At 32.9% G+C, this 14,184-nt stretch overlaps 1 protein-coding gene across 2 annotated transcripts in view; it reads right to left on the bottom strand.

Annotated features, from left to right (window-relative positions):
• Ascc3 (activating signal cointegrator 1 complex subunit 3) overlaps positions 1 to 14,184 on the bottom strand; it is a 348,955-nt gene that overhangs the window by 23,926 nt on the left and 310,845 nt on the right. For both annotated transcript variants that reach the window (XM_077801715.1, XM_077801716.1), the window contains exon 37: positions 7,464 to 7,688. In XM_077801715.1, the coding sequence (XP_077657841.1) occupies positions 7,464 to 7,688 (225 nt within the window). The remainder of the gene's footprint in view (positions 1 to 7,463; positions 7,689 to 14,184) is intronic.

Here is a 14,184-nt window from a genome sequence, read left to right as displayed (position 1 = left end):
CTAGGCAAGAATTCTGCCACTGAGGTACATCCCCAGCTCAACCTGGGAAGTAAATACCATGCAGGAGATGTGGGGAGTAACTAAGTCACAAGCATGTATTCTTATGTTGGCTTAATATTATATTTAGATAAATGAAGATGATTTTAACTTAAAAGTTTCGTGGTACTTCTTAGAAAGGATCAGAAATGTTAAAGCAGTAATAAAGATACTGGAATCTCCATTTGGTTTCAGCATAAACTGCCTCAACAAATCACCTTGAAGAGAGTTGGTAAATTCCTCCAAACACCAATTTATTTGTATCTTGACAAAAACAGTGTGAGGCAGAGAGTTACTCAAAACATCAGACACTTTATGGTTTAGAGCTATGGTTTTGTCATTAAATTTGGAAAATTTGGTAAGTCACTTTAATTTCTGATACTTTCTATTTGTAATGTTCCTTAAGGTCCTTCTTTGGTAAATCCAGCAAAGAAAGGATATTACATCATTTGTAACATTTTACAGTGATCACGATCAAGAAGAGGTTATCAGTCAACTGAAACTCCATATCATGTACAACTTGAAGAATGGGATCCTAAGTTATATTCCATGTATGTATAATATGTCAAAATATACTCTCCTGCACACACTTGTAATTCCAGTAGCTTGGGAGGCTGAGGCAGGAGGATCACCAACCTCTGCAACTTAGTTAGGCCCTAAGCAACTCAGCAAGATCCTGTCTCTAAATAAAAATGTTATAAAGGGCTGGGGACATGGCTCAGTTGTTAAGTAGCTCTGGGTTCACTCCCCGGTATCCAAAACAAAAAACAAAACCAAAAACACTCTATTATCATATTCTAAAAGGAACAAAACAACAACAACAACAACAACAACAAAAAAAAACACACAAGAGGATAAAGGTGGAGGGCAAGGATAATCAATTCCATAATTATGCACTTTACAAAATTAGAACATTCTAAGCAAATCAAAAAATTAAGATAAGTAGAGTAACTTTTTATTTGACATAAATACTGATACATAATTTGAAATGAAATAGAAGACACAAAGACAATGCTATACTGTACACCCTGACTTCAAGCCAGGAGAAATTCTACTAATGTAACTATGTTCTCCTTTTGTGTAAGATTGCTTAGAACATGGGTTTTCAAATCTATAGTATATAATCTAGATGGAGACTCAAATAAAAGATATGCATCTATAAAATAAAGGGAATAAAAATATTTTTAATGTTAAGTCACTATGACACAGTAAGGAAATAGAAAACCTACTAAGCATGAGAATCCTAAGATTTATTTACTCAAGTTCCCAAGTTATTGTTTTACTTTGTAATAATTAATAATGCTTCATGCTTGTAAGATATTATTTTAACTCAGACATCAGGGTTTAAGTGATCTGCCTAAGGTTTCATAGTAAAATGACAGCAGAGGAAAATTATAGAGGTGGTGTACCAAGTTCCATCCATAAAGGACAGGTTGCTGTCCCATGAACACAGTAGTATAATTTTCAATTGCTAGGAGGGCTGTATCTTGGAAAACTGCTGAGCCAATACTTTCTATGACTAAGAGTACCCATGTATCTAAATGAGAACAAAGGCACAAAATTAGAACTACCAATCAGTCTTCACAGAAAATTTTAATCTGAGACAATTTGAGAAGCAAAATAAAAATGATAGCAAGGCAGTTTAACCAATAGGATAAAACAAACATCTATGATTCTATAGTTATGTAACTGAATAAAGTAAATAAATGTGGAAGAAATTTGTGCACCTTTATAGTGCAATTTCAGGAATGACAAAAATAGGAAATCCCAATAGTGGTAATTGTTTCAGGAAAACATCACCAATGAATACTGAAAATAACATAGGAAAATATGACAAGCAACAGGATATTTATATAAGCTCAGAGATTTTTTCCACAAGAAACTTATTAATTAATTATAAAAAGAAAGAAAAGTAGCTTTGTAGTGGAGAAAACTTGCAGATGCAAGTGTGTAAAGTTATCACCAGTAATGGACACATTGCTGTCATGAGCCTCCTGATAAGCTACACTAAGAAGCAAGACATCACTGTTGTGGTGTTCTTGCCCTGGAAAAAAAAAATCGTATGTAATTATGAGGAAACATCAGGCAAGTCTAAACTGTGGAATAAGCTACAAAATAACTGTCCAGTCCTCTTCAAAAGTGCCAAGAAAGACAAAGACACTAAGGAAATATGTCAGCTAAATGCAACATGAGATCCTGGATTGGATCTTGGAAGGGAGAAAGGGCATTGGCAGGATAAAATTCATTCTGACAAAATTTGAATTAAGTAAGTAAGTAGGTGATAGGATTGGATCAGTACTGAAATAAAATATTAACATTAGGAAGCTAGATAAAGGGTATATGGAAATATTTTTGCAGTATTTTATGAACTTTTCATAAATAAAATTATTTTAAAAAGTTTGAATTTATAAAGGGATACAAATAGGAAAAGAACTCAAAACTATCAGTATTTGCAGATAACATGATTCTATATTTAGAAGACTCCAAAAATTCCACCAGAAAACATCTAGAATAATAAATGAATTCAGCTAAATAGCAGGATATAAAATTAACATTCATAAATCAAATGCGTTCCTATACATCAGTGATGAATACACTGAAAGAGAAATTATGAAAACTACCCCATTCACAATAGCTTAAAAAAATACCTGGGATTCAATCTCACTAAAGAGCTGAAAGACATTTACAATGAAAATTATAGGACACTAAAGAAAGAAGTTGAAAAAGATTTTAGAAGATAGAAAGATCTCCCATGTTCTTGGATAGGCAGAATTAACATTGTTAAAATGGCCATACTACCAGAAGTGTTAAACAGATTTAATGCGATTCCTATTAAAAGTCCAATGCTATTATTCACAGAAACAGAAAAAGCAATCATGAAATTGATTTGGAAAAATAAGAGACCCAGAACAGCCAAAGCAATCCTTAGTGAGAAGAGTGAAGCAGAAGGCAGCACAATAACAGATCTTAAACTATATTACAGAGTAATTGTAACAAAAATGGCATGGCATTGGCACCAAAATAGATATGTAGACCAATGGTAGAGAATAGAAGACACAGAGACAAACTCACATAAATACAGTTATCTCATACTAGACAAAGGCACCAAAAACATTTTGGAAAAAAGATAGCCTCTTTGACAAATGGTGCTGGGAAATCTGGAGATCCATATGTAATAAAATGAAATTAAATGCCTATCTCTCATCCTGAACAAAACTTAAGTTGAACAAGGACTTAGGCACTAGAACAGAGACCATGGGCCTAATAGTAGAAAAAGTAGGCCAAAATCTCCACCATGTTGTGTTAGGAACTGACTTCCTTAACAAGACTCATAAAGTGCAAGAAGTAAAATCAAGAGTCAATAAATGGGATGTCATCAAACTAAAAAGTTTCTACATAGCAAATGAAACAATCAGTAACATGAAAAGAGAGCCTGCAGAATGTGAGAACATCTTTACCGTATGCACCTCAGACAGAATATCAATTTCCAGGATATATAAAGAACTTAAAACTTAACAAAACACACACCAAATAATCCAATCAACAGATACTGATCTAAGGAACAGAACAGACACTTCACAGAAGAACAAATACAGCTGATCAACAAATATATGAAAAAATGTACAACATCTCTAGCAATCAGAGAAATGCAAATCAAAACTACACTGATATTCCATCTAACTCTAGTCATAGTGGCAACTATCAAGAATATAAACAACAATAAATATTGGCAAGAATGTGAGGGAAAAGGAACACTCTTACTTTACTGGTGGGACTGCAAATTGGTGCAACCAATATGGAAAGCAGTATGGAGATACCTCAGAAAACTCAGAATGGAACCGCTATTTCACCCAGGTATCTCACTCCTTGATCTATATACCCAAAGGATTTAAAATCCGCATACTACAGTAATGCAGCCACATCAATATTTATAGCAGCTAAATTCACAATAGCTAAACTGTGGAACCAACCTAGATGCCCTTCAACAAATGAATGGTAAAGAAACTGTGGTGTGTGTGTGTGTGTGTGTGTGTATACACACACACATATATGAATATATGTTGGACTATTACACAGCCTTCAAGAAGAATGAAATTATGGCATTTGCAGGTACATGGATAGAGCTTGAGAACATCATGCTAAGTGAAATAGGCCAATCCCAAAGAACCAAAGGCTGAATGTTTTCTCTTATATGTGGATGCTAATTCACAATAAGGAGGTGGGGTAACTGGAGAAGAGCAGAGATAGTTTGGATTAGATATAGGGGAATGAAGGGAGGGGAGAGAGTATAGGGGTAGAAAGGATAGTAGGATGAATTGGACATTATTATCCTATGTGCATACATGATTACATGACCAGTATAACTCTACAACCAGAAGAATGAGAAGTTATACTCCATTTATGTATGATGTATCAAAATGTATTCTAGCCATGTATAGCTAATTTGAACAAATAAAAAGTTTGAATTTAAAACAAAATTTAAAAATTCATTAAAAAGAAAAAAAGACTCATATTTCTGGGGAAGAATAATTATTATGAATGAATTAGTATTTGCTTTTCCAAATCATCTACAATAAAGTGTATGACTCTTATGATTAAGGAGGAAAATATTCTCTGAGATGTTACTTAGACGTATCAAAAATATTTAAGAAATATAAGTATCAACCAAAGAAACCATACATAAAAATATCTTACAGAGCTTAAAAGTACCTAAGTGAATTCTATCTGATGGTAAATTTAGAAAGATTTCTTTAGAGTGTGCTTTATTAGATAAGACTTTGAATTACTATTGTCTGATGAAAGAAATGTGTCAATTGATTATGCATCATAACTTTTGCATGTAAAATACATAACAGATTATAATACAAAACCAATATTTCTGTGAGTATGCAATTTACTTCCTCTTACACCTTTTCCCCAAGCATTTCTGACCCCAGAGTTCATTAACAAGTCAATGTTTGCATATTATGGGGAGTTATAAGAAATACAAATGAGCACCCAGCACCATAGCTAAAACTTAGGAACTTTAACCTTTGCTTGCAAGATGTGACTAATAAGGAATGGTAAATCATCTTCCTAGAGAAATAAACCATGTGTGAGTTATAAAAGTGTGTCAAAAGGTTTGTGTTACAGTCTTACTTCCCTTCTAATTTCTGATGCCTTGTGTTTACTGTTCTATATTTATTTTCCAATTTTTAAAAATGAAATTGTTATTTTTAAGTAGCAGAATTGTTAGAGGCTCAGTATAAAGCTTCAAATATTTAAGAAAAACATAATCTTTTGGTGGAACCCTTCTGGATCTTCTCTCAGGTATATCTTTACATACGTATAGAGGCATTCCATATAGATGTAGAATTTATAAAAGGAATTGTAACATTTTGTAGTGTTCTATAACCTGAAAGACACTTATGTTATTTCTAAGCTTTAAATTTTGCAAATGGTGCCATAATGTACATACTTGTACACATATCTTCACAGATAGACTTACTGTACTTTTAAAAATACCTGAAGGCTTTTGGAAATTCTAAAAATTATTTATTCCAGAAATGTTCAAAAAAGTATAATGTATAAAAACAAAATCTTCATAATATGAATCCTATCAGTGTGCTTCCCTCACTTAACCTATATCTCCCATAATCATCATCTATTATACAGCAGCTTCTTCCTTCTAGCTCTTCTGGAGAAAAGCCCTGGAATCATCTTTGGTTTCTCACTTCTTTTAAAAACCTTTGTCCTATTGATTAGCAGAGTCTATTAGTCCTCCTTAAAAGGATACAACCAATTCTCATCAGTTTCACCCATATTAATCTGGATCAAACACCATCATTTCTTGCCTAGTCTAAGAGCATTGAAGGTATGAAAATTTCATTGATATGGCTTCAGATTCCACATTGCAGGTAAACTTCAAGAAATAAAACTCATCAAGTTTTTGGGTAGTATCAAAGAAGAATATTCACAATTTTCTGAAAAGGCTATGAAAATATTCTTTGCTTTTACAATTATGTATTGCTGTGAGGCCAAGTTTTCTTCATATACTTCAAGTAAAATAACATCTTGTAATAGAACTTTGTGTTGACAAGAGAAGGTAAATCAATCAGTTGACTTTTATTAAAGTTATCTACAAAGAATAAAACAATTCCATAATTCTAATTTTTTTGTTGCCTACAAACACAGTTATTTTTAATGAAAAATCACATTTATGTTAACATATGATGAACCTAATTGTTATCTTCAAGTGAAGGAATAAATAATTGAGAATTTCTCAGTTTCAACTACTATGGGAAATACTGATAGGTATAACTAACAACCCAAGTGAGCCAATGCTCTAATGGATTCCCTTTCATTCAAAGTAAACTCTAAAATCCCTATCGTGGTTCATAAACTCCCTATGTGATCTGCATTTCTGACCCCTGAGTTCATTAACAAGTCAATGTTTGCATAGGTATGGGGAGTTACAAGAAATACAAATGAACACCAAGCACCATAGCTAAAACTTAGGAACTTTAACGTTTGCTTGTAAAATGTAGAAAAGCCCTGGAATCATCTTTGATTCCATTTCCTCTATAATTTGTACTCCTAATACTCTCAGACCTCATTTTTAACCATCTTTCTCTCTCTTTTTTACAGTGGTCTCTCTGATGTTCCTTGAATATACCAAGTAACTTCTACACAAGAGACTTGGCACTTGCTTCTCCCAGTGTTTGTAATATAGCTTTCCAGAAGCCCCAGGGCTCTCTCTCTTCCTTTAATTCTTATCTTAAATGTCATCTTACTAGTGAGCCAGTCCTTACATATCATATGAAAAAACAGTACAAAATGGAACTCTCCATCTTTCTCTATATTCTCTTCACTGTGAGATAGAGATACACATACATATACATCACCTATCTATCTAAAACTCTTTCTCCATATACATATGTAATTTTTTTTCCCTTGTGCTACTGGGCATTGAACCCAAGGCCCCAAGCATGTTAGATAAGTTCTTTATCACTGAGCTACATCCCCTAAGTTTCTTGGGCCGGCCTTCAACTTGTGATCTTCCTGCCTCAACCTCTTGAGTTGTTAGGATTGTAGGCATATACCACAGTGCCCATCTTGACTTATATTTTTAATGGCCAGTCTTCTCCATCTTGAGTGAAAATTTACAGGAGCAGAGACTCTTTTTCTCTGTTTTGTAAATTATGATATGCTCAGTGCATAGAAAAGTTCTTGCCTTTAACAGATTACAGCTGAATGGATGTTGGAAACTGTTATCTGAATGTACTTCTATCTGCTTTACCTTTGAAAATTCTTGATTTGATTCACCACCATCTGTTTTTCAACAATGTTAAGTAAACATTTTTAAACACAAGCACATTTTATCATAAAACAGGCAAAAAAGGGCAAAAATGATAGAAGAAAATGTAGATATTAAATGACATTCATACCTGACATACTCTGAGAGCTTGGTCCAAGACTGTTTTGGTGTCAGTGTCATAATCTGGGCAGGGCAGCATGGCTCGACTGAGGTGCGCCTGAAGCAGGAGATGGGCTTTGGTGTGAGGGCTGTCAAATGAATGGGGATTTAATTCAACAGGAAGACATTTTGCCAATTCACTGTTCATATGATCTTCATTGTGTCTTACTGGCAAATCTGTGTATTCTTCTGCATCCTGTAAAGCAAAACAAACAAATCCATATATATATACACACATACATATATATATGTCTCTTATATCAACATCATAATAATTAATGCACTCTTCAGCTTTACCTACTTTTAAACATAGTTTAAAGAAACCATAAATAACCATATCCTTTAGAATTATGCTTTGTTCATTACTATAATAAATATAAAGCAAAAGCTAGTAATGTACAATATTTCTGAACTTCAGGAGTGCTCTTTTGTATTTAACAGTTAACAAAAATAATAGAGGACTTACTAGGCATTACACATTATAATTATGGTGAGGTCACAGCCATGAACAAGAAACTGTGAACCCATCAGGGAAAACAGGCAAACAACTTCTAAAAAGTATAATGAATATTATGATACGCTACATTCAGAGTGCTGAAAGGACATTCAGTTTGGGGAATCTACTTATTTTAGAGGGTCAGGAAAAGGTTTTTTTTTTTTTTTTTTAAGCGATGTGTAAGTTAAGATCTGGAGAATAAGTTGAAGAAATAAGGTAAGGCACGGCTGGAGAAAAAGACAAAATTAAAAGTGGTAAGTTGAGGAAAGGGTGGAAAGTATGTTCATTAACTTAAAATTTATTGTATCTATTGGATTACAATCCAGTTTTTCTTGAAAAAATATTATGCTTACACTGCTCTACTTTATTAGTGTGTGAAAGAAAGCTCTTATTCTTCCAAATATGTAGTTGAGATTCAGCCTGCTGCTGTTGATATGAAAGTCCTACATCTACAATAACATTAATTGGATGTGTTAATGTATATAATTCTTTGGTATAATTACAATTATAATGTATATAATTCTTTGAATGATTAATAGGGACAGGATTTACTCTTCCCTAGCAACTGCATCCCCCCTATACACAAACAAAAGAAAACATAAAACACATGAAACAGTGACCTTCAAGGCATTGAAGATAGGGGTAGCTATGCAAAACAGTGGCCCTTGAGATAGAGAAAACAAACTAGGTAAGCTCTAATATTGCCCCAGAATACTACATGGAGTTTTTTCAGGAAATGGTGCACAGAAGAGGAATCCAAAAGAATTTGGAGGACTCCCCAAATTAAAGAGATGCAGCTGAATGTCCAAGTGGATAAAATATGCATTACAGTGTACTAAAGGAGAGGGAGAGGGAGTGGCCTTAGCTGGCAAGGGAGAAAAGAGGAAATGAATATGCACATAAATGCCAAAGATCTGCAGGGGGTCAACCATACATTCAGAGGTGTACTAAACAGTAAAAAAACCACACAAAGCTAGAAAAAGAATCATGCAAACCAATTACAGGGAACAGTGTCCAGCACTCAGTGTCATGAATAATGCCTGTTCCCACCACACTGACCAAAGACACTCATAATTCACAGGGTATAAGGTGGAGACGATCTTGCCTAAGGACTGGGGAATAATTAGCTCTACAATGATTACTACTTGGGACTTGCCTAACAAATTATAAGAGCAAGAACTAAAGGATCAAATGCTTCCAAGAAATTTAACCACATTCCAGAATAAAGCTCAGGACAATTTATAGGAATACAGACACACACACTTCACTCAAGAAGGTGAAATTTACAATGTATGGCATCCAATTAATGGTTACCAGCGATGCAAAAAAGCAGGAAAACAGGATCAGTAGTGAGGAGAATAATCAATCAATGGAAACTAACCTAGAACTGGCACAGATCTTAGAATTAGCAGTCAAGGACACTGAACTGTTATGCCAACTGTATTGTATATATTCAAGAGACAACTACTCAAACTTCAATATCTCGAAATAAAAATTATAATATTTGAAATGAAAAAATGCACTGTACTTTATTAATGGATGAATACACATTAAAGAAAACAGTGAACTTAAAGACATCAAAAGAAACTATTAAAAGTGAAACAGAGAGAAAAAAGAATTAAAAAAATAAACAGCATTATGAGGAGTGAGACAACTTCAAGTGTCCTAAGGCATATTATGGGAAGAAATGCACACACAAAAAAGAAGTAACGGCTGGATAGTTTCCAGTTCAATGTAAACTATGAGATAATAGACTCAATAAGTTCAATGAACCCCAATCAACAACAAATGAAGAAAACTATAGTAATTAAAATTCATCACAATTGAATTATTGAAAACGATAAAGAGAAAACATATAAAGAAGTCAAAGGAAAAGCTACATTATATACAGATAATAGCAGATTTATACAGATAATTTATACATTATATACAGAAAACACAAATAACAGCAGATTTCTCATTGGAACAATACAATAAGGCAACAGTGGAGAAAGACTAAAAGGAGAAGGGGGAAAAAAAAAACAACCACCCTGTCAGTCTAGAATGCTATATCAAGAGAAGTAAATCCTTCAAAAATGAAGCATGGAAGCTGATGTCTGTAGTCCCAGCCACTTGGGTGGCCAAGGCAGGAGGGATGCTTGAGCTCAAGAATTCGGGGCTAGACTGGAAAACAAAGTGAAACCCTGTTTGTTAAAAAAGGAGCATTTTTAAACATACAAAAGCCGAAATAATTTAAACAGATACTGTTTAGGCAGAAAATAAATTATACCAAATGAAAATATGGAGCTTCATAAACAAATGAAGAACATTAAAAACAGTAATTGTATAGATAAATATATAAAAAATTGTTCTTATTATTTTAATGTCATTGACAACCAACTGTTGAAACAAAAATAATAAGTGTATTGTGGAGTATGTCATTTAGACATAGGCTGTAATCAGTTGCTATTTTACTGTAATGGTTGCTATTTAATGCAACCATTAAAGCAGCAAAACAAAGTAGCTATAGCCAATAAGAAATAACCCCAAAGGCCCAAAAGACAAAAACCTAAAAAACCAAAACAACAACAACAAAAAGCAACCAGAACAAATAAAAAAAGCTCAAAACAAAAAAGAACAATGAACAAATGAGGTATGTAAAAAATGCTTTTGTACCATAATAAAATTAAAAACCAACAACAGGTCTTTGGAAAACAAATGGCAAGATTACATAGTTTGACAGAGGTGATCAACAACCACATTTAAGGTAAATGTTCTGAACAATCCTGTCTGAAGTCAGAAATGTTTGCATAATAAAGCATGGCTCAATTATATGCTGCTTATATTACACACACTATACATACACTTGTACATACACATAAATATCATATACATATGTGGACAAGTATGTTAAAGTAAAAGGACAGAATAAGATACACTATGCTAATACATGTCAAATGAAAGGAGAAGTAGCTATATTTATTTCAGACACAGTAAGTTTCAGAGCAAAGAATATTATCTAGGATGAAGATGGTCATTTTATAAAGAAAGAAATCAGTCAGCATGACATAGTAATTGAAAACATTTAGGCTTCAAATAACATGAGGAAACATTGGTACAGGCACAAGAAGAAATCTAAAGAACACACTTCCAAATAATCCAGGAATCAAGGAAGAAATAAGAAAGGAAATTAGAAAATATTTTGAAATGAATACAAATAAATGCACAATTAGATTTTTTGGACTATCACTTGGAATTTACAAAACTAAATGTCTATGTTTAAGTGAAGAAATGTCTTAAGATAATGACCTTAATTCCTATTTTAAGAAACTAGAGAAAGAAGAACAAATTAAACCCAAATAAGCAGAAGAAAGAAAATTTTAAAAAAGTAGACAGATCATAATAAAGAGAGAGAAGATATATACCAATATTAGGCTTAAGTTGTGGGGACACATAACTACACATTTTATAGATTCTAAAAGGATAATAAGAAAATAATATGAATAGCTTTATGCCTATAAATGTAAAAATAGATACATGTACAAATTTTTTGAAAGACATGAACTACCAAAATTCACCCAATAAGAAACAGACTATGTATTAAATAAATTGAATTTGTCATTAAAAATCTTCTCACAAGGAAAGTTTCATGCCCTGATGGATTCCCTAGTAAATTCTACCAAACAGTTAAGGTAGTTTTAAAACCAACTCTACATAAATCTTCCTTGATAATTAATGAGGAAGGAATCATACATATAAACGCAAATTTGATATTGTGACAAGTGCTATGAAGATGAGATATAGAAATAAAAAAGAGGTCAGCAAAGGAATTTGACCAATTTAGTAGGAAGGTTGAGAGGTTCCTGAAGAAAAAGACAGTTAAGCTAAGAAACACAGGATGAGCAGATAGAAACTTGATGGGGAAAGTGAAGAGTGTTCTACGATAACTTCCTCACAGCAGAAAGGAAAACATTAAATTCAAGATGCTGAAAAATGACTACAAAAAGTTTCTATTCATTAAATATAGTATGCTAAAAACATATCTTGAATATTATTTGAAACATTCTATTGAACTCCACTAGATATGTATTTGTTAATTAAGTCTCTTTTAAAATTTAAATACAATAGTCAAAAATGTGATGGCTGTTCTATAGTATTACTTTTGACTTTTAATGTAAGAAGTGTACACTTATACCTTAGCACTTATATTTTCCCCTATACGTCATCTTGGTTTTCTCTTTTGCATGTCATTTCACCTCTTTTTATTTTTTTGAAGACATCTGCCAAAAAGAGGTACTAACTATATATGATAGTGCTCTTATTTTTGGATTTTTTGGTGAATTCAGGACTGAAGAATTTTTACCTAGTGACTGACCCATTTCAATCTCATGTCTAGCTTCTGTCCAAATGCCTATCAGCAAGTCCACTTATCATCCCAGCCTTGCCAATTGGTTTAAGAAAATCTGAAGAGCAGAAAGGGAAGAAAATGGCTCAGAAATCTAAAACATGATCTATTCCTTCAAGGAAATTAAAATCATATTGTGAAAAACAATTTATATAGGTGAATAAGCATTTTAAGTGTAGAATAAAATATCATTAGTCAAAAAAGAACACTGAAGAAAAGTGGATGTGCTGGAAAGTTTCCAAGAAGAGCCAGTGTTTGTTCTAGGTTTAGAATAATTTGTAGAAGAAAAGAGAGTGAGAGAGATTCTCTGCATTCCAGGAAAGAAAACAGTGTGCACAGATCCATAAAAACAGTTCAGGACAGTCTAGTGTTTAAGCTTTAGGGATGAAGAAAATGATGATGCTATTAATAGTAGAGAGTTGGGAACGCTCAGTGAGCAGGAGCTTTCTGTTAAACATGCAAAATATATTTAAAGAGGGCAAAATTAAGACAGTTGGGTGGAGGTTGTGAAGGAAGAAGAAATCAGCTTTAAACCATTTTTAAAATGTATTTACACTTCAAATGACTCTTCAGGTCCCAAACAGGATGAGTTTTACAAATTATATGAAAAGTTCAATTAAAATTTTGTAAAGTAGAAATTCGAAAACACTGTCATATACATATAGTAATGTACTTCTCTCGGTACAATCTTGTTCAGATTTAATTATATACACTATTTAACCCTTTCCAGAGAGAGAGAGAGAGAGAGAGAGAGCGAGAGCAGAAGATGGAGGTTGGGAAAGGTCAGAGAAAAAGAAAGAGACAGACCAATAGGTAGGTAGGTAGGTATCTCATATGAGCCTTTAGTTTTCATAACTCATGTAAGTGTGAACCTCTTTCTAAAGTGAATGTGATTCTAGTATTCAAAGACGCACATTTCTAATATATCATGACCTGTAAATACATGTTAGTTACTTCATCTGGTGCTAAACTTTCATCTGGTGCTAAAGAAACAATAATCTGCTCCAATGTTAGAGGAAAAACTAGTGGCTTTGAACTCACTGGGAGTTGAACAGGGACTACACATAATCATGCTTATTGTACCTGTGGGGTTATTCAGGTAACTCTGATGATCATAGATGCTTTTTGTTTTAGTTCCCTCCTTTGAATCCCAGTTCCATGTTAGATGTGACTCCACTGCTTTCTAAACCATGTCAACTCTTCTTCAATTATCCGATTTATTGCTTTAATCCCCTTCTTTACTAGGATTGGAAATTTGCTTACTGTTAGCAGTATCAGTATTAGATGAGTCTGCTAACAGCTGAGTACATTTCAGGTTGGAAAAAATGCTCTGCAGTAGACTCATTTCAGTTTAATAAGGGGCCTCCAGACCTTTACTGTAGGTTACCCAAAGATTAAAAAAAAATTACTAAACAAAATTTAATTCAGTGATTCCTCTTAAACATTGAATAATGTAATCTTTCTAAAGTAAAAGTTCCTTAATTTCTTTGTAAAAAAATACAGTTAAAAAATTAAAAGTACTTTAACAGCTACAATGGGTAGGTCTTATTATGCTGGGTAATTTATTTATTTTACAATTTATTATTATATTATATTATTTATTATAATATTTTATTTATTTATTATAATATTTTTATTTATTGAATATATTATTGATGGGTGTATCCAATGCTGAACAAAAACAGATGAAGTTCTGAAGTTTAGTGGGGAAACCAAACCTTAATCAAAATTGACTATAAACAAACATAAAGTGATAACTGGACACATGGGATAGGGAGAGATGCACATGACGATTGGGAAGGAATCTCTGAA

This window comes from Urocitellus parryii, chromosome 8, assembly GCF_045843805.1.
Source record: "Urocitellus parryii isolate mUroPar1 chromosome 8, mUroPar1.hap1, whole genome shotgun sequence".
NCBI classification, from domain to species: Eukaryota; Metazoa; Chordata; class Mammalia; order Rodentia; family Sciuridae; genus Urocitellus; species Urocitellus parryii.
Note: the sequence above shows the minus strand (reverse complement) of the source record. Positions and strands in the feature narration are given on the sequence as shown.